The sequence below is a fragment of the Eptesicus fuscus genome, chromosome 19 (genome assembly GCF_027574615.1).
Source record: "Eptesicus fuscus isolate TK198812 chromosome 19, DD_ASM_mEF_20220401, whole genome shotgun sequence".
NCBI classification, from domain to species: Eukaryota; Metazoa; Chordata; class Mammalia; order Chiroptera; family Vespertilionidae; genus Eptesicus; species Eptesicus fuscus.
This window is the reverse complement of record NC_072491.1, coordinates 28,595,571-28,622,875: the sequence shown is the minus strand read 5'-3', so window position 1 is coordinate 28,622,875 and position 27,305 is coordinate 28,595,571. Positions and strand designations below refer to the sequence as shown.

Genomic DNA, 27,305 nt, shown 5'->3' with positions numbered 1-27,305 from the left:
GTGGTGGCCAGTTCTCAAACCCGGGATATGTGGCGCCACCAGGAGAGCTCCTGCTCAAGCATGAAGAGAGTGGATTCCTATTGCCCATGCAAGATTAGCTCACTATTTTAATTTCAGCAAATTACATCACCTTTTTAAGCTTTGGGTTCCTCATCTAAAAAAAGGGGGTATATCATAATATTTTCCTTTTGCTTCTTTATTAAAAATTTTAGTTTTTAATTTGTTTGACAGTATGCTGAAAAATATATATGTTAATTGTTTTTATTTTTATTTTTTTTTTGTTAATTGTTTTTATAAAAAGAAATTCTTTTTTTTTTCTTGTTTAGACAGTGTTTGGTTAGTTATTGAGTGTTATAAGATCCATTTTGATTATTGAAAAAAACAGAAAAACTTTACATCAAAGAAAAACTATGGTTGAATGACATTTAAGCAAGTAGTATTTGGGAAACAAGACAAATATTTATCTAATACATTTTTTTTGTGTGTGTGTATGCATTTTTAAGTCAGTCCAAATATAGGTAGTTCTCCCCCCACACACTAGATATAAATGAATTACTTTAGCAATTTAAATGGACACTATTTTCTGTCTGAATGAGCTCTTTTACCATAAATATATTCTAGTAAAACAGGATGGCATAAGGTGTAGCCAAAATTGATTAACAATTTATGTAAATTCTCAAATTTAGATGACTTAAATAAAAAAACTAAGCAATTATATAAGATTTATAATTACAAAACAGATTTATTTGCGGCTTCAAAAAGAAATAGGATAATAATGCTATGTTGTATATATTTCTGCAGTATTGATTATTATCAGTAGAAATATTTTTGTCAAAGTTGTAATTATCAAACTGTATCTATTAGAGCCCCATTCCTTTGGTATCAGTGTAAAATATGAACTTCGTTTATATTTCTTTTTGTTCATTCATTCAAGAGATTTTTATTGAGTGCTTGCTATGTACAGTGACTTTGTGTTTGGAAGGTGCAATATTTGATCACCACAAACACTACCTCATCAGTTTGGTGGTTCTTTTTAAAAAATATATATTTTTATTGATTTCAGAGAGGAAAGGAGAGGGGGAGAGAGATAGAAACATCAATGATGAGAGAGAACCATTGATTGGCTGCCTTTTGCACGACACTCACTGAAGGCAGTGAGTGTCGTGCAAAAGGCAGGATCAAGCCTGCAGCCCGGGCATATGCCCAGACCGGGATTGAACCATGGCCTCCTGGTTCATAGGTCATTGCTCAACCACTAAGCCACACATGCTGGGCAGTTTGGTGGTTCTTGATATTGTCCTGTAAGTTAGACTATTTTTCTACTTCTCAGTTCTTGTTTGGCGTGTCTTTGTTTGAAATCCTATGAGATTTCAGGATTTCCTATTAATATTTATAGCTCTTTCATAGAGTTCTTTTCAAATTAATGTCTGTGAATAGAATAGGAAATTCCAGCAAAAAGAAAATTAATACACCAAGAAAAGATTAAGTTAGTGTCTATATTGAACAATATGGAGGACAGTAGTACATTTATATGTAATTATCATGGAAGTCAGATTAAGGGAAATGATAATATGGAATTTGGGGGTTTCTATGTGTTGTCTTTTTAAAAAAACAGTATCTTGCTAGGCAGAAAACAAAAATGACTTCACTTGAAGAAAATATACAGGGTCGGGAAAAGTAGGTTTGCAGTTGTTCATATGGAAAATAATACAATCTATATATATAAAAGCCTAAGCGACTGTTCAACTGGTAGCTATGACACACAATTACACCCAGGGGGCAGGTGCTCAATGCACAGGCATGGAAACATGGAACAGACTGATGAATATCAGAGGGAAGGGGGCATAAGGGAGGGTGGGAAGAGATTAACCAAAGCTCTTATATGCATACTAGAGGCCCGGTGCACAGGTCTGTGCACAGGTGGGGTCCCCTAGCCTGTGGGGATTGGGCTGAAACCAGCTCTCTGACATCCCTCAAGGGCTCCCAGATTGTGAGAGGACACAGGCCAGGCCGAGGGACCCCATGGGTGCACGAATTCGTGCACTGGGCCTCCAGTAATTAATTAATAATGCAAGAATAAAATAAACTCTGTGTTTCGCGTACTCACAACTGTAAATCTACTTTTGCCCCTCCCATATTTTAAAATGTTAGGTTCTCCTTTTTTCCCTTCTAAAGCCAAATGGCAAAATAGAAAAAAATAAGATCAAGTACAATGAATATTTAATTATTCACTTAGCAAACAAGCATTTTTAAAGTGCTGTTATTTACCAGGGACTGTGCTAACGTGCTGAGTTTAAAAAAGACTCCTCTTTTGCTTGTTGGTGTAATGGGAAATCACACACACACACACACACACACACACACACACATGCAAGAATAGAGATTTATATGTGACATTATGAAAGCAATTAATTTCACCTGGAGAAATCAGAATACAATAGTAGATGCAGCATCAAACAGTTGTTGAATATCATATGATACTAGCTCATACATTAACTAATGAAAATATCCCTACACCCAAGGAGATTTGTCCCTGTTATCCCCATTTTATAGATAGGAAGCTCATACATACCTTGTAAGAGGGTGAGTGTGATAGTCTGGTTCCAGAGCCTTTGTTCTTCAACATTGAGACACTGAAACTTTCTTTCATGGTGGAGGAGTTAACATTTGATTTAGGACTTGCAGCAGCAGGTGAGTCATTTCAGGTGGAGAGGAGAATGGGGAAAGAGCTTTCCAGTAAGTAGTTGTAGATATAAATCTGGTTCTCAGGTGAAAGTAACTGTTGGAATTGGCAGTTTTAGGTCAATGGTGATCCTAGAATATACCATGTTAAGTAGGGTGATAAGATATAAGACAGGATGCCCTGGCCGGTTTGGCTCAGTGGATGGAGCGTAGGCCTGCGGACTGAAGGGTCCCGGGTTGAGTTCCGGCCAAGGGCACATGCCTGGGTTGTGGGCTCGATCCCCAGTGGGGGGCGTGCAGGAGGCAGCCGATCAGTGATTCTCTCTCATCATTGATGTTTCTATCTCTCTACCCCTCTCCCTTCCTCTCTGAAATCAATAAAGAAATATATATTAAAAAAAAAAGATATAAGACAGGTAAAAATTTGGTGATAATTCTTTCAAGAAACCTTCATGTATTGGGAAGAAAAGATGCAGAGGTTGGTACAAGATTTAAGGAGAGTATAAAAATGGGTAAAAATTGAGTATATTTAGAAGCTGAGGAAAGGAAACCAATCAAACAGAGAGATTGAAGATATAGGAGAGGGGTCTGATAGATGGATCATTCATTATGTGGGAGGACTGGGATACAGACCTTGCTGGGGCATTGGGTCTTGGACAGGAAGATGTCTACCTTCTCCTAGGTGAGAGAGAAGTAACAATGGGTATAAATGAAGTTCAGTTTGGGGAATGAGATGTTGATCGCTGAGTGAATCTCTTACTAATCATCCCTGTTTTTTCTCTTACTTCTGAGAGTGAGGGCAGAGACTAGGAAGGAGGATAGTGGTGAATAAGTGGCAGTGACTCTGGGGAATGGCAGAACAGACTAGAATCGCTTGATGGCTTTGCATGATTGTACAATTTTCTGCAGCAGTATCGTATTACCATTGTGTAGTATTAGAGATGGTGACTGGTTGGATTGATTAAAGGCTGATTACTTTCTTTAAAAATATTGAATAGTTTATACATGAGATTACTGGAACAATATAAGTGAAAGACAAAGAAGTGATACAATTTACTTCGTTTAATTGAAGGCAATAATTCAGTCATTTACCAGTGTTGCCATCACTATATCCTTTGAAAGTAATTTCTAGAATGGTATTTGGATTAACTCATAATGTATAATAGGAGAGAGCATAGTTTTAGAACCAGCATCTTTTATATATTCATTTATAATATGAATCCTGAAGCTATACATAACAATGAAGAGTCCATATTTGAAATGTGTCATATATTTCAAAAGGTATGGTAAATGGACACAGAAAAGAAAGGCATACAATGAACCAAGAAGTTTTTGTGTTGAGAGGAATTGTTGCTAAATGGAAGAGGAGAGAATACCCTAAGTTGCCTTTTAATTGATGATCTGTAGAAACCTTGCTAAGTCTGTCTCTCTAAATAGGAAAGGTGGAATTCCTCTTTCACAGAGGATTACTATCTGCTTACTTAATTGGAAGATAAACATTTTTTTTTCCATTAGGGAATATTGTTTTAGAACTGAAGATTCATTTTTATTTTGGTCATTAATTTCTGCTAATGTCTTGGGTTTTCAGGCAAATCATATTACTGGGTATATTGTGCTTTTGGGCAACTATGTTCACTATGTTCTAGGTAAAAATTTAAGATAACCTTTTCTGATAACTTTTGATTAATCTGCCAAATATATTTTATCATTGTGGTTTTGTATTTGAGTGCCTGGAATTTCTTTGAAGTGTTAGGTTTTAACAAACGTCGTTTAAGTTAAAACATTGTGTATTAGTATATTAGTGAATTTATAGAACATCCATGAGTCTCTCCTTTCTTTTCTTCCTCTTTTTAAAAATTATTTATTAGCATGTTCTTTAAAGCTAGAGTCTGAAATTATCTCTTGTCTCTTCATTTCTTATAGATGTAAGGCTCACGGTAAATATGTAGAGCCCAAGCCAGATGTTACTACTAGCTTTGCTAAAATGGAGGAGCCTATATATTCCTGGGGATATTATACCTTTCATTTGTAGTTTCAGATTTAACCACAATTTCTCTAAGACAGTGCTTTAAACTAATAGCTTTTAAAAATTATAGAGTCTAATATGTGACACCTTAATCAATAAAGAAATTAAAAAAAAAAACAAAAACAAAACAAAATTATAGAGTCTTTTTCAAGTGTTTAATTAGACATTTTATATGCTGTATAGTTTTTTTTTAAGGCTCTTATTTATTGAGTTTCTATGAAATGTCTAGCTGTATGCTAAATGAATTACTTTATTAGTTCTAACAATACTTTTTCAGGTGCTTGGAGAAGGCATCCTCTTTAAGGATGAAGAAACTGAGTATTGAAAAGGTTCAGTAGCCCTAGCTGGTTTGGCTCAGTGGCTAGAGCATCGGCCTATGGACCAAAGGGTCCCAGGTTCGATTTCCAGTCAAGGGCACGTACCTCGGTTGCAGACTCCTCCTCAGGAGGCAACCTATCGATATGTTTCTCTCTGTCTTTTCTCCTCTCTCTTCCACTCTCTCTCAAAATCAATGGAAAAATATCCTCGGGTGAGAATTAAAAAAAAAAAAAAGTTCAGTAACTTGACCAAGATCATTCAAATATAGGCCTGTCTCAAAGTATACACTTTTAGCTTTTTAATTTTATTGTTTTTTTTTATCTTTCTCTAATTATAAAGAATAGTATTCTCCATATAGTGCCTCTGTTCATGGGACATGAAATATTGCAAAGTAATTATCAAACCATATCAAAGATATAATTACTATATTCCTTAATTTCTCTAACTATGTTAAGTAGTCTTGACCTGTGTAGATTTAATTTGGCAGAGAAGATCAGCTTTATTTCTAAAAGGCAGAGAGAAATGCAAAAATGTGGATTGACTTTTGAAAAAATATTAGGGGCTTTTGAATGTTCTAATGGTAAGAAACTCTGGTAAAAAAAAAAATCCAAACTTTTTGTATATGCATGGTCTCATGACTTTTAGTGCTTTCCAATCTTAAAACCTTGTACTTCTCCTTGCGTAGAGCTCTCAGTATGTGCAGTGTGTTGCTGGGTGTCTGCAGCTGATGCTTCGGGTCAATGAGTACCGCTTTGCCTGGGTAGAAGCAGATGGGGTAAACTGGTGAGTGCTCTTTTACTTTTAATGTAGAATAACATTTAAAAGCATCTATCCTTGACATTTGCAAAGAAATTAATAGTATTAATCATCCAAAAGAAGTATTTAACTTTTTTTTATGTCTGTTTAACAGTGAACTATGCTAACCTTCAGAGAAATCAATAACTAATAACTACCAGATGGAATGTTTCTCCTTTTCCTTGCTTGGTCTGTGCTATTATAAGAGGTTAAGGACTCCTAAAAACCTTATCTTGATAGAAAGAATTCCAGGTACTCAGAATAGAAAAGCAATCATAAAGGCATCTTGTGGTAAATGCAGGCAAAAATCAGTAAGAAAAGGTCTTATGCAGAAAAGAGTGAATATAAGCGATTCTTTGTAATGCTGTATAATTAGTCCATTTTTTGTGGGGTCCTCATTTGCAGGTCCAGAAACTTTGAGGAACTTTCTCAGGTTTAACAAATGTATTTATACAAAGAATCCCTCAAGCCCCCCAAACAAACGAAATCCTCTTTTACTACCAGAAGGCCAATTTATTTATTCATAGTGAGATAACTCACTGTTCTTAAACCAAGTACTCTTCTAAGTTAGTGAAGACATTGTTTCTCTCACATGTTGGAAAAATCTATAGAGGAAGCTAGTTTATCAACAGAAGGTTGCTTAGTGAACAAGGCTTCAGAGTAAGAAGAGTTGACTGAACAATTCTGGTGCTGTGTCAGCCTAAACAGATTGTTAGTGAGAACCTTTTAGGTACAGTGAGCCACCCTTATCATTTAGGAGAAGTTTTGTGTCAGTGCAGGGAACTGTTTACCATCAAGTTCCCAGAAGCCAGCCAAGGGCCAGCCAGTTTTGTAGGCAGACCTTTTTAAGGATAGCAGTCACAGGATGATGATGTTAATAAAGGTAGACAAAAACGACGATGTTTTCAGGCTGTTTATCTTTTTAAAAAAATGATGCAATATTTTGCCAATACATTAGAAAGGATAATTATTTATGTCACTATTGATATTATTTTCCGAGGCAGTTTCATTTAGCTGTTAATTGTTTTTAGCCATAGTTGGGAATAATAAATGGATATTTATCAAATATTGTCTAGGATGATGAAATAGAGTAAATCTTCAAATCATAGACAACATAAAAGCACTAATTTCCCATACTGTGTCTTAGATTTCAAAGACCTGTGTGGTAATAGCAAAATAAATTGAATTTTATTCTATTAAGCAAAAAGTAGGTATTATTTTTTTTCCCTTTTGGAAGACTAGCAAGAGAGAATAAAAGTCACAAAAGGGCAGGCGCCCCCCCCCCCCCCCCCCGCCATCCCCACCTCCATAATTTAAGCATTTTTTATTGTTGGTCATTTATGTTAAGACTTTCCTTTTATTTATTTATATTAAAATTTTTTAATGTTGACATTATTGCAAGTGTCTTGCCTTTTGCCCCCTTTTGCTCACCTCCACCGATTCCAAGGTATCTTTCTGTTGTTGTTGTATTGGCAAATGGGATTGTTTTTTAAATTTCTCTTTCTGAGAGTTCATTATTGGTGTATAAAAATGCCATTGAGCCGAAACTGGTTTGGCTCGGTGGATAGAGCATCGGTCTGCGGACTGAAAGGTCCCAGGTTCGATTCCAGTCAAGGGCATGTACCTTGGTTTCGGGCACATCCCCAGTAGGGGTTGTGCAAGAGGCAGCTGATCGATGTTTCTAACTCTCTATCCCTCTCTCTTCCTCTCTGTAAAAAATCAATAAAATATATTTAAAAAAATGCCATTGATTTCGGTATATTGATTTTGTATCCTGCAACTTTGCTGAATTCATTTATTATATCCAATAGTTTTTTTGGTAGAGTCTTTAGGGTTTTCTGTGTACAGTATTATGTCATCTACAAATAATGACAGTTTTACTTCCTCCTTTCCAATTTGGGTCAGCTTCTTTTAGCTTAGAACTAGGGGTGGATTTGTGGTTGGGCCGAGGCTCCCTGAGGTCAGTCTCCACCTGTCAGCTCCTCTGCTTCCCCCTTAGGGTTCCTGGTCTTCCTCCAGAGCCTTCCGAAGAGAGACTATAGGATGGATCCAGGCTAGTCTAGCTCAGGCTAGTCGGCGCCCTGCTTAGAGATTACGCAGCCAGGCACTCAATGAGGGTAAATTACTCTGTGCTTCAAAGCCAAACTCCTCCTTCTCTACCAGAGACTCCAACTCTGATCCCCCCTAAGGGGACTGGCTGCAGGTTTGGGTTGAGAACAGCCTGCAGTCTCCTGTGCAGTAGCAGGTTCAGCCAGCTTTGCTTGGGTTCCACACTCCACAGTGTGGGCCAAAATCCCAGACCTGCACCGCTCCCCCTTGCTGCTAACCCAGCAGTCAGAGTCCTGAGCGAACTGCTCCAGCTGGGCTGCTAACAATAGGAGTGCTCATCCACTGGGAAGGTGCGGTACCACTCTCCCAGGAAGACAGAGTTGCCCTGGTTCCCTCTGTTCGATGCTAAGTATTTGTTAAATTACTATGTTTAGGTTTCTCTTGGGCCGTTGTGTCCTTTGCATCTCCTTAGTATGCCCTTCATGCTTCACTGTATTTATTCAGGGCTCTTGCCCTAAAGCAGTGGTCGGCAAACTCATTAGTCAACAGAGCCAAATATCAACAGTACAACGATTGAAATTTCTTTTGAGAGCCAAATTTTTTAAACTTAAACTTCTTCTAACGCCACTTCGTCAAAATAGACTCGCCCAGGCCGTGGTATTTTGTGGAAGAGCCACACTCAAGGGGCCAAAGAGCCGCATGTGGCTCTCGAGCTGCAGTTTGCCGACCACGGCCCTAAAGGAATCCCTTATTTTGGTGAACAAGAGCTTTATTTTGCTTCATTAGGGTATTTCTTGTGGTTAATATTTGGATATAGAAGACTTCTCTTTTCAACAGAATTACATCTCTTATAGACAATTTTAAACTCTTTTCAACTTCTTTGCGGTGCTCATCTTTGTTGAGCATGCCTCCTTTAAAACGTTTCTGTCTTGGTTTCAGCAACAGTGTATTATCGGCCCTGAGCGCTCCTTAAACCCTCTGTTCATTTAATTTTAATTTTAATTTTAATAGAGGTAATTCAATATGAAGAAGTGTTAACTAGGTATACATTTGTTAAATAGGTTTCTGAAAACAAGCATATAAAATGACTCTCAAGAGTCAGAAAGGTAGCAAGTGCAGATACGCCTAAAGCTGGGGAACAAAGGTAAGAGGTTGTAATAACTAAATTTACATGTTTTTCAAGGAGGGGCAAATGAAACTCCCATTTGACCATAGAGGGGGGCGTGTACTATTCTTCTGGGGCTTGTTCCCCTGAGCTCAAAGCAGAGGACTCATAGGTCAGGGACCCAGACAGTTGGTGCTGGTGTCTCTGAGGGTGAGCGGTGAGGCTTGTTCTGCCAGAGCTGTTGCTAAATGAATTCAGCTGCTGCCATGGGAAAGCACAGTTGCTACCAGGGTGAAGAAATGCTGCTGAGTAATATTCACAAGAATGGGAAGCCAACAGGAGACACTCCCCTCTTCCTCCATGCTGCAGTCAGCCTCTAGCACCTCCTACTGGCAGAACCAGCTGGTAAAGTCTCAGCCACAGTATCACAACGTGTAGAGAAGGCTTACCTTAGTAACTGGAAGAATCAGAGAGAACAGGAAACCAGATATTAGGGTGTTAATAAAATAAAATGGCATGATTTTACAGTTGTTGAAATACTGATATTAATATTAAATAAATGCAAATCTTAAATAACCAAAATAGAAAAAACTCAAGCGAGAAATCATGCATGAGAAAATGAAAGGCAATTCAGCAATTTGTAACTGCATACAAATCACAGAAATGGAGAAATGGTGCAAATATAAACCTTCCAGTAAGTTAGTAGTAATAGATTATAAAATTAGATTTACAATTTATTTATATTAGTAGACTTTTATTTTGTAGAGCAGTTTTAGGTTGACAGAAAAATTGAAAGTGCAGAGAGTTCCCATCTATACCTGTCCTTCCATAGTTTTCCCTATTATTAACATCTTGTATTAGTTTTCTACATTTGTTTTAATTGGTGAACCAATAATGACCTATTCTTATTAACCATGGTCCATAGTTTACATTAGAGTTCATTCTTTGTGTTGTACATTCTGGTCCTTCTTTAGTGGCCTAATTTGATGGTTTCTGTTCCTCCTTGTGAGAATGAGACATTCCCCATGGAAATTACCTTAGTGCTCTTTCTTGGTGTAACCTCTTTCATTTCCATTTAGCTTTCCAAGTTTTCATGTCAGTAAAATGGGAGGTTGAACTAGAAGCTTCTGAAGTTCTAACCCCCCAATTCAGTGACTGGCTATGTCAAATTTAGACTCATAGTGGGTTTTTTGCCAAGCTAATTCCTTCTTTTCTTTCTGAGTTTCCTAAATATTTTTAAAGCTATACATGATCCTCGTTGTCATCCAGACTCAAAATCTTGATATAACATCTGACTTCACCAAGATGTACATCCATTGTGTCACCAATCCTGTTGATTTTAGCTTCTTTAATGTCTGTCAGATTCTTTTTATCCTTCCTTCTGTTGTATTACAAGTTGGTGTTTCCTTTCTCATTGCTTCCCTGCAGGCCTGTAACTTTTGGAGAGACTTAAGTGAAGCTGTGCTGCAAATGATCCTGAGTAGGAATCAAGCTTGCTTGTTATTGCTGGCAGAAAAGATACTGAGGACATAATTTTGTTCCATTAGTACAAAAAGAATAGTCAATTATTTCTTCTTTCTTGTTACATTGTCGTATTAAATGTTTTAATGTGTGTTCCTTTTCAGCATAATGGGGGTTCTGAGCAACAAATGTGGCTTTCAACTCCAGTATCAAATGATTTTTTCAATATGGCTCCTGGCGTTCAGTCCTCAAATGTGTGAGCACCTGCGGCGCTATAATATCATTCCTGTCCTGTCCGATATCCTGCAAGAATCTGTCAAAGAGAAAGTGACAAGAATCATCCTTGCAGCATTCCGTGTAAGTGGTTTGTGGCATTTTTTTATGGTGTGTGTGTGTGCGCGGCATTTTCACTGAGGAGTATGTTCCAGGGCTTTTAGCAGGTTGGAAAAACTTAGTTCTTCATGTAGTTATGAAACTATGGTATCTTGGTGGACATAGAATAAAAAAACCCCACTAATTTGTATTTATGCCATGGGGGAATGGGACAGGTGGGAGGAAACCATTTAAATGGATGAAATGTATGAGTTATATAATGCTTGTAAGAAAATGTAATTGCATTGAATTTAGATAGAGGAAGTCCCTTTTTAAAAATATATAACACATAGATACAGACAACAGTATGGTGATTGCCTAGCCAGAGAGAAAGGGGTGTGGGAGGTGGAAAAGGGTAAAGGGGGAATAAAGGAGAGCAGAAAGAGACTTTACTTTGGGCAATGGATGCATGGTGCAGTGTGCAGATGTCTTGTTGAGTTGTACACTCAGTATCACCCCAATAAACTCAATAAAAAAAGGAAGTCTTTTTTGTTGTTGTTATTACAGTGTTTTCCAAGAGACTATGATTGAGGCTTTTCTCTTATGGGACCCTTATTTTGGTATGGAATTGTATTTCAGATTTTGGATCTACTGACTAGCAGTATTTCTGAGGCAACTATAAAATATGTGGTAGACATGCAAATCCAAGCTATTGCTTCAGAATCTGCTTTTAACTAATATCACTAACATCTTCCTAATTTTTCTAAGCATGTAGAAATAAATATATAAATAGGTGTGTAATTTTGTTTTGTATTTAAAGATAAAAATGTCATCTTATGATAAATACTGTTCTATAGCTTTACTCTTAACAATATCTAATGAGTATGTTTTCAGTTTTATATGTGTAGATCTTAAGTCTCTTGCTGAGCCAAAGAGTATACTTTTGTACAGTTTTGATAGATAATTTTAAATCACGTTTTAAAAATGTGCAAATTTACATTTTTCTCAACTCTCTATTGGGAATGCATGTTTTTCCATTCTTTTCCTTGCATTTCATGTAATCTTTCGGTTGTTACAAAAATTAGGTGAAAAATGACATTATTGTTTTAAATTTGTATTCTATTAATAATGAGTGAAGCTGACCATCTTTTAATATTTTTATCAGGCATTTATATTCCTCCTATAAATTGCTAATTCATAGCATTTGTCACATTTTAATTTTTAAAATATGATGTGTAATAACTTCTCTAGATGTTTTTAGTTAATAATAATAGTAATAACTAATGTTTATTAAGAGTTTATTCTCTGTCAGGCACTGTTTTAATTGCTTTAAATGTGTTATGCATTCAGTCTCCCCAAGAGATCCATGCAATGGGCATGAGGCTACAAGAGGTTACGTAATTTGCCAAACCAGCCCGGAAGCAGCAGAGCTGGAATTCAGACTCAGGCTCTTAGCCACTATGCTAACCTGTCTTTGATATTGAGAATAATAAGTGTTATAATTTATTAAGTGATTATTTTATGCATTGCCTTATTTAATCTTTATAATAATCCAATAGGTGCTATTATTATTTTTTATTTTATGGATGAAGAAACCAAGACTTGGAGATTAATTCCTCAGCTACTAAGTGATAGAATTAGAATGTCAGTGAGATCTGTCTGGCTCCAAAGCCATCTTCTTAACCACTCTGGCATCTTCTTTTTTCTTTTCTTGGGGCATTTTCTCAGGAACCTCGAGAGTGGCATTAAAAGGAGAAAAAAACCATAAAAAGGAGAATTATGAGTCATGTGACAAGGAATTCCGTTTTCCTTGCTGAAAATACCAGCTGTGAAAGCATCAAACTCCATGTTTTTCCTAGTTGTCTAACAAGGGTTGAATGAGTGGCTAAAGACATTGAGGAGTGAAGTTCAGTGTAAATTTCATTGAAAGAGTGGAAAGTGAAATAAAAGTGTGAATGTCTAGATATGATAAATGTCAGTCATCTGTTGACCAAGTGTTCTATGTATTATTTTTGCTTTTGATTATCCTTATTTATAAAAAATGTAACGTTTTTTCATGTAAAAAATTGTTCTGTGGCCTTTGAGAGGTTTATTCTTAAGAAATAGGTAAATGTGGTACTTCTCTACTCTTCTGCCGCAGTGTATTGGCTTTGCCATTAGTTTCTTTACAAACTGTCTACATGAGGTAAATTTCAGTCTTGTGCAGATAAAGCGGTAATCAATCCTTAAATCAGAGTAGGTTGTATTAATGAGACTCTGAAGTCTTTTAGTAGCTAAGGTGAACATATTTTTTTCTTCTACTTGAATGTTTCATTATCCATATTCTCATTTATTTAATAAAGATGAAATTCTAGAAATAGAATCTTCTGACACTCTCCTTCCATGGCTAGAGTTCAGTTAAATTCACAAACAAGTTTTGAATCCCATTTATATTCCAGCTCCATTATGTTAATTGTTAAGGAACTCAAATGCCCGAGATACAGCTTGACACATAACGGCTTGTTGTTTAGTAAAGACAGAATATGTAAATATATAATTTCACGATCAGTAATGCAATGCAATGATCATAATATACAAGAGTAACGGTAACATAAGAGAGGTGGAGGGTAAGAATAAGGGGTTTTGCCCTTCTTAGCAACTTTCAAATATACAATCTATAATAATAAAAGTGTAATATGCTAATTAGACTGGACAGCCAAACATCCTTCCAGACGTCCTTCCGGACGACCTTCCAGACAAAGCCAAGGCTGCAAGGGCCGAGGCAGGTGGGGCTGTGAGGGCCAAGCCCCTTGCACGAATTTTGTGCATCGGGCCTCTATTCTAGTACAGTATAATTGACTATAGTTACCATGCTGTACATTATTATATCCACAGGACTTATTTATTTTATAATTGGAAGTTTGTACCTTTTGACCACCTTCACCCATTTCACTCACTTCTCACTTCCTTCTTCTTGGAATTATCAATCTGTTTTTTATATTTATGAGTTCATTTTTTTAATTTTAATTTTTTTTTGTTTTTAGGTTCCACATATAAGTGAGATCATACATTTGTTTTTCTCTGCCTGACTTATTTCACTTAGAATAATGCCTTAAAGATCCATCCATGTTGTTGCAAATGGCAAGATTTCTTGCATATTTATGGCTGAGTAATTTTCTTTATTTTAAAAAAATATATATATTTTATTGATTTTTTAGAGAGAGGAAGGGAGAGGAATAGAGAGTTAGAAACATCCATGAGAGAGAAACATCGATCAGTTGTTGCCTCCTGCACACCCCCCACTGGTGATGTGCCCGCAACCAAGGTACATGCCCTTGACCAGAATTGAACCTGGGACCCCCGAGTCCGCAGGCCTGCGCTCTATCCACTGTGCCAAACCAGTCAGGGCAGTAATTTTCTTTATACATGGATACTTAGATTGTTTTCATATCTTAGATTGTGAATAATACTGCAATGAACATAGGTGCATATTATCTTTTCAAGTTACTGGTTTTTTCTTCTTCAAGTAAATACTAGAAGTGAAATTGTTATATCAACTGGTAGATCTATTTTTAATTTTTTGAGGAACCCCTGTACTGTTTTCCATAGTGGCTATAGTCAGTTTACATTACCATTAACAGAGCATTGGTGCTCCCTTTTCTCCAGATCTTCCCCAACACTTGTTATCTCTTGTCTTTTTGATGATAGCCATTCTGATAGGTGTTAGGTGATACCGCATTGTGCTTTTATTTATTTTTTTAAATATATCTTTATTGATTTCAGAGAAGAAGGGTGAGGGAAAGAGAGATAGAAATACAGTGATGAGAGAGAATCATTGATTGGCTGCCTCCTGCACATCCCCTATTGGGGATCAAGCCCACAACCCAGGCATGTGCCCTTGACCAGAATCGAAACTGGGACCCTTCAGTCCACAGGATTGACGCTCTAGCCACTGAGCCAAACCAGTTAGGGCCCTCATTGTGTTTTTGATTTGCATTTCTCTGGTGCTTACTGGTGTCAAGCACCTTTTAATGAGCCTGTTGGCCATCTGAATGCCTTCTTTGGAAAAATATTCAGATCCTCTGCCCATTTTTAAATTGCCTTGTTTGTTTTTTTTTGTTGGGTTGTATGAGTTCTTTATACATTCTGGATATTAACCCTCTTATCAGATATATGGTTTGCAGATATTTTCTCCCATTTTATAGGATGCTTTTTCACTTTATTCTTTTGCTGTGTAGAAGCTTTTAGTTTGATGTAGTTCTACTTGCTGATTTTTGCTTTTCTTGCTGTGACTTTGGTATCCTAAACAAAAAATTGTTGTCAAGACTAGTGCCAAGGAGCCTTTTCTCTGTTTTTTTTCCTTAGGAGTTTGACAGTTTCATGTTTCTAATCAATTTTAAGTAAATTATTGTGAGCTGTATAATATAGTAGTCTAATTTCATTTTTTTGCATGTGGTTATCCAATTTTCCTAGTGCCATTTATTGAAGAACTATTCCCATGGAGTATCCTTGACTCCTTTGTCAAATATTAGTTGACTATATATGTGGGGGCTTATTTCTAGGTGCTTATTCTGTTCCATTACTCTATGAGATTGTTTTATGCCATTTCCATACAGTTTTGATTACTATAGCTTTGTAGTTTAGTTTGAAATCTGGAAGCATGATGCCTTCAGCTTCCTTGTTCTTTCTCAAGATTGCTTTGGCTATTTGAGGTCTTTGTGATTCCATATAAATTTTAGGATTGTTTTTTCATATATATGTGAAAAATGCAGTTAAATTTTGTTAGGGATTAGTCACACTAATTTCCATATACTAAGCTAAATCTCTTTCTGTGTTTATTTGGCATAATTAATAGAAATATAACTTTCTTACAAAAATAAGTAAATTTCAAATTTTAGTACAGTTGATTTGGAATTAATTATCACAGGCTTTGTTTGTTTGTTTGTTTGTTTGTTTAACGGAAGGCATATACCAACTTGGTGAAGGGTAGCTTTCTTGAGAGCTTGTTCTTTCTTGTCCCTACACCTGAACATGTTCTTTGCTTAAAAATATTGGTTGATTCAGTGAACACTTGATCTTTATAAATATCTAGATTACTTTGCTGTTTTCATAAATACTCTTAAAAACAGGAAAATCATAGGAGAAAAACTAGGGACTTTGCCTGAATGTCAAAACTTTTTTGACAATTGTTCAAGCAAGAGAGTTCTTTATTACTGACCTTTCTGCACCTATCAGTTGATTGGAGGGGAAGGTGACTGACTGGAAACTAGAGAAATACTTAAGAAATATTCGTTCTTAGTATTGTAAGTGATCTTGGTGGCCAGTGAATGGAGAGTTCGCTGTGGTGTGCTCAGGAGCAGGCTGTGAGAAAGGATTGTGATGGATTTAATTGTAAATGTGTTCAGTGTTTGAGACTTACATGGATCAATCGTTTAAAATGTTTAGTAAGCCAAATAAGTAAGCAAGGAGTCAGAAGTACATTTCTGATATGGACAGATGCTTAGGAAAGAAGTAAGGATTTGCAATACAGTCATCCACTTAAAGGTGATAGTTAACCTGTCAATAGGAGGAGGAGGAGAAACGGTGTAAAAGGAAGTGCAGAGGTCTGAGAATATCACATAACAAATTATGTAGCTTCTTATTATATCTTTGTCTAACCCAGAACTTTTTAGAAAAATCAACTGAAAGAGAAACTCGCCAAGAATATGCTTTGGCTATGATTCAGTGCAAAGTTCTCAAACAGTTGGAGAACTTGGAACAGCAAAAGTACGATGATGAAGACATCAGCGAAGATATAAAATTTCTTTTGGAAAAACTTGGGGAGAGTGTTCAGGATCTTAGGTATGTTATTTTTAATTCTCACAGACTGGATATTTTGGGTTTTGTTTTACTTGGTTAGTATTTTAAGGAAATTTAAATTTGTTACTAAATATAAACTCAAAAGATTTCACTAAAATATTATGTCTTCTATTAAATATTTGGAGAATATGGAAAAAACTGGCTCGTTACCATGGTAACAGTTGGTCAGAGCTGTGTGTTATTTCTTCTCTTTGGGGAGAGTTCCATCATTTTCTTTTTAAAGTTGGACTGACTGTACTACCTTAGGTGGTTGGCACTATCATGGAAACCTTGAAGAATATCTCCCTGGTTTAGAATTTTTTAAAGCAATGATGCTTGTTAATTTTTGGAGGACTTTTGTCCACATATGGAAATTATATTTTTCCTGCTTTTCTGAAGTTCCTATTGGTTTATTTTTTTATTTTAAACATTATGTAAATGATATACATGAAGTAAACATAAAGAAAATGCTTACACAGCACAGAAGGGACTCCATGCCACTCCCACCATCTTCCCAGCCTATTCCCATGCATACACACCGAGACAGACACACAGACAAACGGGGTTTTACGTATTCTTCTAGACCTTGGTGGGGTTTTTTTGTTTGTTTGTTTAATAATATCTTGCTGTTCTTTCACATTAACCCAGATGTTTGTTTTTTAATTATTGATACATTTTTAAAAGAGTTACTCTTAAGAAATACATCTTTTTCTGTAGTTGGACTGAGTTTGGGAGGCTGACTCCAGTTTGAATTGTTTGGCTACTTTTTCCACATGTAACCTTGAGCAGTATTCTTGACATTTTAACATCTCAGTTTCCCTTTTGGTAAATTAGCAATAAAAAGTCTAACCTTGTAGGATTGTTGTGAGGTTTCAAGTGTTCAGCAGATGCCTTCAGTATAATAAGTTTTCCAGAAATGTATTTACCAGGTAATTCAATGCGGCCCATAATCCCAATGCCCAAATGCTGTTGTGGAGATGAGAGAGGAGGTATCACCCACATCAGTGGTTTGTAATGGAGTTTTGTGGAGGGAGACAAGTGGTTTTTGTCTTTCTATAATTTCAAATATGAATAAGTTGATTGTAATAAAATAGGCTAGCAATAGGCTTGCAGTTTTTTAAATTTTATAATGATTATTTACAAAAGTTTATCATCATCAGTTCTTTATAAAAATCCTTTACAATCCTTTTAAAAAGTAAATGCTAGTGATAGTTAGCTTTATAAATTATTTAATGTACATTGCTGATTATAAATATCTAGATTACCGTATTTTCCGGCGTATAAGACGACTTTTTAACCCAGGAAAATCTTCTATACGCCCAGTCGTCTTATACACCGGAAAATACGGTACTTTGCTCTTTTCATAAGTACTCTAAAAAATAGAAAAATCATAGGAGAAAAACCAGGGACTTTGCCTGAATGTCAAAACTTTTCTGACAGTTGTTCAAGCAAGAGAGTTCCTTATTGCTGACCTTTCTGTACCTATCGGTTGATTGGGTGGGGTGGGGTGGGGAAAGGTAACTGACTGGAAACTAGAGAAATACTTAAGAAACATTCGTTCTTAGTATTGTAAGTGATCTTGGTGGCCAGTGAATGGAGAGTTCGCTGTGGTGTGCTCAGGAGCAGGCTGTGAGAAAGGATTGTGATGGATTTAATTGTAAATGTGTTCAGTGTTTGAGACTTATATGGGTCAATCATTACTAATTATTACTTATTGATTTTTCATTTTGAATTTGGAAATCTCAAAAATATTTCTATTTACATAAAGCTAAGCTAATAGGATGATGGGTGCAGTTGAAAGATTTTTTTTCTGTTTTTGCTCTTATAGGTTTAGGACATTACTGTTAACAATACTAGTTTACTTCTTATACTGACTGGGATTACATTCAAGTAAATTACTACTTTATTCAAACAGGACACTCTGATCAATTTAATAAATCCTGGTTATACTAAATTACCATTGGGTATTAAATGGCCACGTCTTTTAAAAATTTTTACTTGAAAGTCCAGGCATGTCTTGTCACTGTGTTTGTCCGCTGGCTAATTGAATAATGAAGTATCTTGATACATAGTGAATGATGATTACAAAGTGCATTGCAGTTTATTATATTTACAGAGATTTTTGTTTTTAATTCATCTGTAGTGGGTTAATTTAACCAAAGAATTACCTCTTTATTGTTGGTAATCACATTGTAGCATATCTATATACATAAAAGCCTAAAATGCAAAGTGTCCCCTCAGGAGTTTGACCCACCGGGAGTTCGATTGCTCACTATGACGTGCGCTGACCACCAGGGGCAGCATGGAATGAAGGAAGGCCTTGGCCGGCTGTCGGGGAAGGGAGGCCCCGGCCGGCAGCCGGCAGCTGGCAGCCGCTAGGGACCCTACCCGTGCACAAATTTCTTGCACTGGGTCTCTGGTTGTACAGATATGTGTTTTTGTTTTTTTAATGCAATATAGTAGTTTATGACATTTGTAGTAAATAATATTAGAATGTACTATTTTACTTTATGTTAAAGTCACATACTTTTACATTTGTATTAATGAATCTAGTGGTCTGGCAAATACAGTATGTATGGGTGTGTATGAAAGGAAGGGAGAGAAAAAGAGAGAAACATCTATGTGAGAGAGAAACATTGGTTGCCTCCCATAGACACCCCAACTGGGGATCAAACCCGCAACCTAGGTATGTGCCCTGACCCGGAATCAAACTCACAATCTTTTGGTATATGGGATGATGTTCCAACTGATTGAGCCACCCGCCTGGGACACAGATACCGTATTTTAAGTGGCAAGGTAGAAACTCTGCTAGATTATCAGATATTTTACTGATATACATTTATGTATACACTAGAGGCCCGGTGCACAGATTTGTGCACTGGTGGGGTCCCTCAGCCTGGCCTGCGCCCTCTCGCAATCCGGGACTCCTTGGGGAATGTTAGACTGCCGGTTTCGGGTGGGGATTGGGCTGAAACTGGCAATCCGACATTCCCCGAGGGATGTAGTAGTGCGCAAAGTGGCAGGCAGCCAGGGAGGAGCCCAAGCTTGCGCTGGGTGCCTCATCTCGGCCTCCTTTGCCTGCCACTGCCACCCCTTGGTAACGCTGCCATGGAGACGGGAGAGGCTTGTGTCGCTGCAGCTGCGCTTGCCAGCTGTGAGCCCAGCATCTGGCGCTTGTCGGTCAGCTGAGCGGTGCTGTGGGAGTGCACTGACCACCACGGGGCAGCTCCTGCATTGAGCGTCTGCCCCCTGGTGGTCAGTGCACATCATAGTGACCGGTTGACTGGTCGTTCAGTCACTTAGGCTTTTATATATATAGAAGATATATTAGGGTAGGGATTTTGAAAGCAAGTACTCCTTTTAATATCTCATGATGAGCATTCAAATTTTACAGTACTGGACCTGAGTACTCTGAATAAATGTCACATGATTTATAAAGCTTATTTAAGCTCTTTAAACTTTGTTTAGTGGAATTTTGTTAATTTACAAAGGATGGTCAGTCTTTGTAGTTAAATCATTAATGGAGATGTTATTGTGCTTAATTTGGAGAATCATTGAGGTTTGTATAAACTCTGAATTCTTTAAAAATTTTTATAGCTCATTTGATGAATACAGTTCAGAACTTAAATCTGGAAGATTGGAATGGAGTCCTGTGCACAAATCTGAGAAATTTTGGAGAGAAAATGCTGTAAGGTTAAATGAAAAGAATTATGAACTTTTGAAGTAAGTTTTAAATTCCAGTTTATACTCTAATATCTGTTGTTCTACATCTTCACAGACATGTTTCTGTTAGTCTAAATTTAGATATTCTATGGTTTTAATTTAGATTTTCTTGCTTATTAATGTGGTTGAATACCTTTTCATATGCTTATTGGGAGTTTATATATCTTTTTTCTAGAAGTACCTGAAGTATTTTTTTTTTCATTTTATAGAAGTTCTATATATATTCTGAACATCCGTTATATATATATATATATATATGTGTGTATATATATATATATATATTGTATATATATATACACATATATATATATATATATTTTTTTGTGATGAATATATATATATTCATCACAAAAATAGTTGTGATGAATATACTACATATATATATCCTACTTTGTTACATACTATTTCACTCTTTAGTTTTAATGTAGTTCAATTTATTAATATTTTTCTTAATGGCTAGTGATTTTTTTGTGTCCTGTTTAAGATGTTTTTGCATACCCAAGGTCATGAAGATATATTTCTGTGTTATCTGATAGAAGCTTTGTTGTTTAACCTCTCATATTTTGATCTCCATTTCATATGGAATTGCTTTTTGAGTAAAGTATAAAGTAGGGGTCAAGATTCATTTTTTTCATTACAGGGATATCTGATTGAACCAGCACTTTTTATTGAAAGTAACATTTCCCCACAGCTTTGAGGGTTCCCTTTCTTGTAATAAGATGTGCAAGTGTTTGCCTTTCTCCCCCCCACTTGCTTTTTTATTGAGATACGAGAGGCCTAGTGCATGAATTCGTGCACCTTGAAAGGAACTGTGGGCCGTGAGGCTGCAGTGGGCACAGGGGGCAGGTCTCTGCCCATCCTCCACGCCCCCACCTGACCCCTCCCGCCACGGCCCCCTGGGTTCCCTGTCTGCCAGCAGCCCTGCTCCCTCTGCCACCGCTCCCCTGCGCTCATGGCACCGGCTGACAGCGTGGAGCAATTGGGGCCAGCGACAGCAGCGGGTGCGAGCAGGGCCAGTGCTGTCAGCTGGTGCCAGCAGCAGCTGCTGCCCCAATCGCCCCTCAGGAGCAGGGGGAGGTAGAGAAGCCCCCAGGGACGATCGGAGCCGGCAGCTGCTGCTCGCACCCACTGATGGTGCTGAGCAGTCAAGACTGGCGCCGGGCGCCAGCAGTGGGTGTGAGTGGCGGCTCCTGCAGCGGGTGCAACTGGGGCCGGCGCTGGCAGTAGGTGCAACCGCCAGGCACGACTGGAGGGGGCAGGAGCAAAGAATTTTCAGTAACCACCAGAGGCTTGCCCCAGTGACAGTGACCGGCGCCCTGCCTTGGTCTGGTGCCCCTACTCACTTGCTCCACCATCCCGCTGTTCCCGACACCTGCTATGTTCCGTGCGCCCCCCTGGTGGTCAGCGCACATCATAGTGACCTGTTGTTCGGTTATTCCGCTGTTCGGTCCATTTGCATGTTAGGGTTTTATATATATAGATGTTATATACCATACAATTCACCCATTTAACCCTTTGCACTAGCTTGCTTTTTTCTCGATTCCTGCTACCGATGCTAACCGTGTCGAGTCACACTCGACATCCGAGTGCAAAAGGTTAAAGTATAAAAATCAGTAGTTTTTAGTATATTCACAATGTATGTAATCATTAACATAGTCAATTTTAGAACATTTTCATCACTTCAAAAGAAACCTCATATTCTTTAGCTATAACTCATCCGCTCAACCCTAAGCAACCACTCATTTACTTTCTGTTTCTATGGATGTGCATATTTCTGTTGTTTAGACTTTGTTTTCTGTGAATTACTCCAAATAATATATTTTTACTTAAAAGCCAAAGTGAATGGATGGTAGATGTTGGAGGACTGATGGAGAATAAGTAGAGGGAAGGAGTGAATTATCTTTTCAGCATGCCACTTTGAGTTTTTACCAACAAAATGAGCTCAAATGGAAGGAGCTTTTTACAAAGTATTATTGAAGCACTACATGCATTTTTGTTATGACAAACTTAAAGGGCCTTTTGAAATGCATGTTTTATTTTCTAACATTAGGTTTTTTATTTATATTGCTTTCTTAAATTACTTCCTTTACCTTTGTATGACCCTTTGTGATTTTTCTGAATAACCAGAAACAATGGCATGTGGCACTGTACTTTTATTCTATGCTAATGTGATGAGAAATTTGAAGTAGTTGCTTGTCTTTAGTTTTCATTCCCTTAGATTATCTGCATGGCGATGATTGACAGGCAGGGCATACTCATGCTGCCCTTCAAACTAGCTGATAAAATAGGTACAGATGGAATCTTTATTTTATTCTGCTATTAAAAAACATAGTACTTGTTATCTGTGGAGAACTGCACTTATGTCAGGCTCTAACCTATTTTTCAGGTAATTCCAAACTTAGCAAGTATGTGATATAAGTTCATTTTTGCCTTTATCACTCTTGAGTTTAATAATTTTTAGAAAATACTTTCTAATCTTGTATGTTATAATTTTGAAATAAGTATGTAATTTGAATAAGGAAATATTCTGAAGTACAAGAAACCATGCAGTTTATAATAAAAAAATTTTTTTTTATTGTTGAGAATATTACAGAGGTCCCCTCCATTTTTTCCCCATTGTCCCCCTCCACCCGGTTACCATCCCAGCCCAGCCCAGGCCTTCATCACTCTATTGTCTGTTTCCATAGGTAATGCATATAAGCATATAAATTCTTTGGTTAATCTCTTCCCGCCCTTCCCACTTCCCTCTGAGATTCGTCAGTCTGTTCCATGTTTCCATGCCTCTGGTTCTATTTTATTCATCAGTTTATTTGGTTCATTAAATTCCTTGTTTGTTTATTTTGATTTTTAGATTCAATTGTTGATAGATGTGTATTTATTACCTTTTTATTCATATTTTTAAAAAATATATTTTTATTGATTTCAGAGAGGAAGGGAGAGGGAGAGGGAGAGAGAGATAGAAACATCAATGATGAGAGAGAATCATTGATCAACTGCCTCCTGCATGCCCCACACTGGGGATCAGGCCCACAACCCGGGCATGTACCCTGACCGGGAATCGAACATGCCTTCCTGGTTCAAAAGTCCATGCTCAACCACTGAGCCATGCCAGCCAGGCATGTTCATATTTTTTATTTTCTTTTTTCTTCTTCTTTTTTAGTAGATTATAATTAAGAGAAATGCAAAAGCTGAGGGAACAAGTTTGTAAAATTGAGGAAAAATATTGTGAAAGAGAACAAGAGCAAAAATTGGGAGTGATCAGTTAGAATAATAATGTGAATTCTATTTTGGATTTGTATAGACACTTTTCATGATTACCTTTTTAGCAAATATCAAAGTCAGCATTCACATTTGATCTAATTCCAAAGCTGTGATATGTTGCTGTGTTGATCCCATTGGAGTGTCTGACAGAATCTTGGCTTGAGGTCGATGTGGTGATACAGATTTGGGTTGTGATGAATCCATTATTGATATAACAGCTGTGTTCAGGCATAAATTAGAGAAAGCTCTCTCTTTGTTTACCACGAGAATCTTTTTTCTGGAACTTATTTTCCTGGACATTTTTATTGACGATTCTAAGTGTATGCTTTTAAATGTGTATGGTGATCCCGTTAAAATGCAGATTCTAAGTAGGTCTAGGGTTGGGTCTGTGATTCAGCTTTTTAATAACTGGCTCAAGGTTTCTCTGCCTACCTTTTTCTATCATCACCTGAGCCTGTCAAATATCTAACTCTATAAACAACAGGAAGCACTGATAAAGAAGCTATTATCAGTCTAGGAATCATTTCATTATGAAATAATTCCACACCTTCTTCCAGACTAACTGGGAAATTAGTCTCTGTCACCAGCTACTCAGCTCTGTCCTCCTGGTGCCAAAACAGACACGGACAGTGAGCAAACTAACGAGTGTGGCTGCATTCCCATAAAACTTTATTTATAAAAACAGTGGCTGCTGAGTTTGTACTTCAGCTCTAATTTGCAGACCTCTGGTTTAAGGTATTCATAAAAAATATTCTGTTATGCTTTTAAAGACTCCCATGTTAATAATATTTTCTTACTGTTTCATAAAGTAATTTCTTAATAAGATGTCAAAGTAAAATGTCATTGAAATAATTTAATCTTTTGAAATCATTTGAATTGTTTCAGTTGAATTAAACTTAATTTCAGAATAATTTGCAAGTTGGCCTTTTAAAAAGAACATAGTTTGAAATTTAAAAAATATAAATGTGTGGGACATTGAATGTACTTTTTGCTTTTCCCCAGTGGGTTTTCATGTGCTTGGGCTGGATGAACTGCCACCAGGGTGTAATTTGTGCTTTGTGTGGGCTAGAGTCAGCAAGTAATAGTTCACATCTCAGTTTCAACATTTGCTGTGTCCTTAGCAGATTACCTAACTCCTCTGGCTCTCATTTCCTCATTTATGGATTGTTGTGAGGAATATGATTTACACAGAGTTTGGAACATGCATGTGTATAGTAAATGCTCATTCCTTTCCCCTCTCTTATTTGGAAATGCAGATTGCCCACTTAGCCTAGAAGAAGTGTGGAATCCTATCTAATAAAAGGGCAATATGCAAATTAACTGTCACTCTATCACAAGGATGGCGGCGCCCATAGCCACAAGATGGCGGCGCCTAGTCCTCTCAGCCCCGCCGGAGTCCCCCAGTCCCAGGGGGCGGCCACTGAGAGTGGGCAGCATGAGCGGCCTGGTGGAACGCTTGCTTCGTCGCCGCGGCGATGAGGCAAGCGTTCCACCTCAGCTGCGGAGGGCCTCTGGGCAGCGGGCATGGAACAGCCGGGGGCGAGGGGGAAGGGGAACACTTGCATCGTTGCCCCAGCAACGAGGCAAGCATTCCACGCCTGGCCATGGATGGGCCTCTGGGCCGCGGAGAGCCTCTGGGCAGCGGACGTGGAGCAGTAAGGCCCCGCAGAGAGCTACTGGCACACCGATTTGTGTGCAGAGCTACAGTTACTTTATAATGAAACTAGAGGCCCCGTGCACGAATTTCGTGCATGGGGGTCCCTCGGCCCAACCTGCACCCTCTACAATCTAGGAGCTCTCAGGGGATGTCCTACTGATGGCTTAGGCCCACTCCCGTGGTTCTCTGCTCTCTGCGGGCCTGGAGGTTTCGCTGCAGCCATGGAGATGAAGCCCCCATGCCCTGCTCTCCGCTTTCTGCCGGCCTCCCCATGCGCCATGTGAAAGAAGCCCCAATGCCCTGCAGTGTGCTCTGTCTGCCAGGCTGGGGGCTTTGAGGACACTGACACACTAAGGAAGCCCCCATGCCCTCCTGTCCAGGCTCTGTTTGCAGGACCTGGGGCTTCCCTGCTGCCGGGGAAGCCTCCATGTCCTGCTGTCCTGGCTCTTACTGCTGTGTCTGGGGGCAGATCAAAAACCCCTCCGGAGGTGGATCCAGCCTTGCTGCTCCTGCCGGCAGGCTGGACACTTCAGCAGTGGAGCTGAGCGGACTGGGCACCGCCATCTTGTGGCTATGGGGGCCGCCATTTTTGTCACGGAGGTACGATTAATTTGCATATTCCTCTATTATTAGATAGGTATTACTCTATTATTAGATAGGATGATTCCTGGATTGACAAAAGGTTCTTTATCAGCACTTCCTGTTGTTTATAGAGTTTAGCTATTTGACAGGTTGACATGTGATAGAAAAAGGTAGACAGAGAAAACTTGAGCCACAGTCTTAAGTGATGCTTCAGAATCTAAGTAAGCAAGCTTCATAAATTCATACATATTTTGAACAAAATGTTTATTTTGGGGAAGATATCCTTGTTACACCTGTGCTCTGTTGTACTCTATAGAAGAATCAAAAATTGATATCTTTTTGCATTAAATTTATTTCAGAATTTTGACAAAACTTCTGGAAGTATCAGATGATCCACAAGTCTTAGCTGTTGCTGCTCATGATGTTGGAGAATATGTGCGGCATTATCCACGAGGCAAACGGTAACAGACAAGCCATTAGTATCATTTGGGTTTTCTGAAACAGTCAACATAGAATCCTAATGTACTTGTCTAAAATAGGGTAGTTTAGCAGAGGAATTAACGGAGTATGTGAAATCAAGATTAACATAATACTGGGAATTATGATAAACCTAGTTAAAATGGGTAGTATAAAAATATAAGTACACCTATATACTACTATAGTGTAGTAGCCAACAGAGATCACAGAAATTTCATATTGAGGATTTTCTTTGGTTTATGTGAGTTAATTCAATAGCTATTTTATGAGCTATGGTTATTTTTCAACTACTATTTGTACTAACTTTGAACTCAGCAGGTTTAAAGTATAAAAGGATATATAACACCTGAAAGAAAGGTTACAGGAGACGTATTTAAAAATATTAAAGAAATTGCATGTGGGAGGAGACAGGTAAGGCTTTACAGAGGAGGTGAGGCTGACCTCATAATTTAAAATCACTTAGCTTCATTAACAATGAAAAGATAGTTAGGATTTTTTTTTCTTTTGAAAAATAAGAGGTCAAGGTGCCAATAGAAGGGATAAGGCATTAAATGGGACAAAGGGCTGTTTTTTGTTGTTTGGGAAAGTGCCTTGGTTTGAATTGTTGCTTTCCCACTTGCTAGTTGGTTTCCTAATTTATAAAATTGGTATGATAATCATATTCCTTTCTGGTGAGGGTGATATGAAGATTAAATGAGTTAATCTAAGTACAGTTATTAGAACAGTGCCGTTGGTACATAGTAAGTTCTCAATAAGTACTAACTACTTTTATTATTATTAATGTTAATATTTTATATTCATTAAAGCTATATATAAGGAAGACATGTTTACCTTATTTATCATAAAAAAGTATCATATAAACCCAGAACATCTTAGAACGTGAGGAAAAATGGGCAGAGCCACCATTGTAGTTGCAGACTTTCACATTCCATAATTACTTCATAACTTCTTTGTCCTTATTGTGTATAAATATTTAAACACTGGGAGCCTGGTGCATGAAATTCATGCACAGGTAGGGTCCCTAGGCCTGGGCAGCCATC

The 27,305-nt window shown here is 37.7% G+C and overlaps 1 protein-coding gene across 8 annotated transcripts in view; it reads left to right on the top strand.

Annotated features, from left to right (window-relative positions):
* ATP6V1H (ATPase H+ transporting V1 subunit H) overlaps positions 1-27,305 on the top strand; it is a 78,436-nt gene that overhangs the window by 24,668 nt on the left and 26,463 nt on the right. For 7 of the 8 annotated variants that reach the window (XR_003618165.2, XM_008143347.3, XM_054708438.1 and 4 more), the window contains 5 exons: positions 5,712-5,809; positions 10,601-10,793; positions 16,390-16,568; positions 20,163-20,288; positions 26,148-26,249. Coding sequence is in view for 7 of the 8 variants with exons in the window: in XM_008143347.3 (XP_008141569.1) it covers positions 5,712-5,809; positions 10,601-10,793; positions 16,390-16,568; positions 20,163-20,288; positions 26,148-26,249 (698 nt within the window). In the remaining variant the exon portion in view is untranslated. The remainder of the gene's footprint in view (positions 1-5,711; positions 5,810-10,600; positions 10,794-16,389; positions 16,569-20,162; positions 20,289-26,147; positions 26,250-27,305) is intronic. The other variant, XM_054708442.1, reaches the window with a different exon arrangement.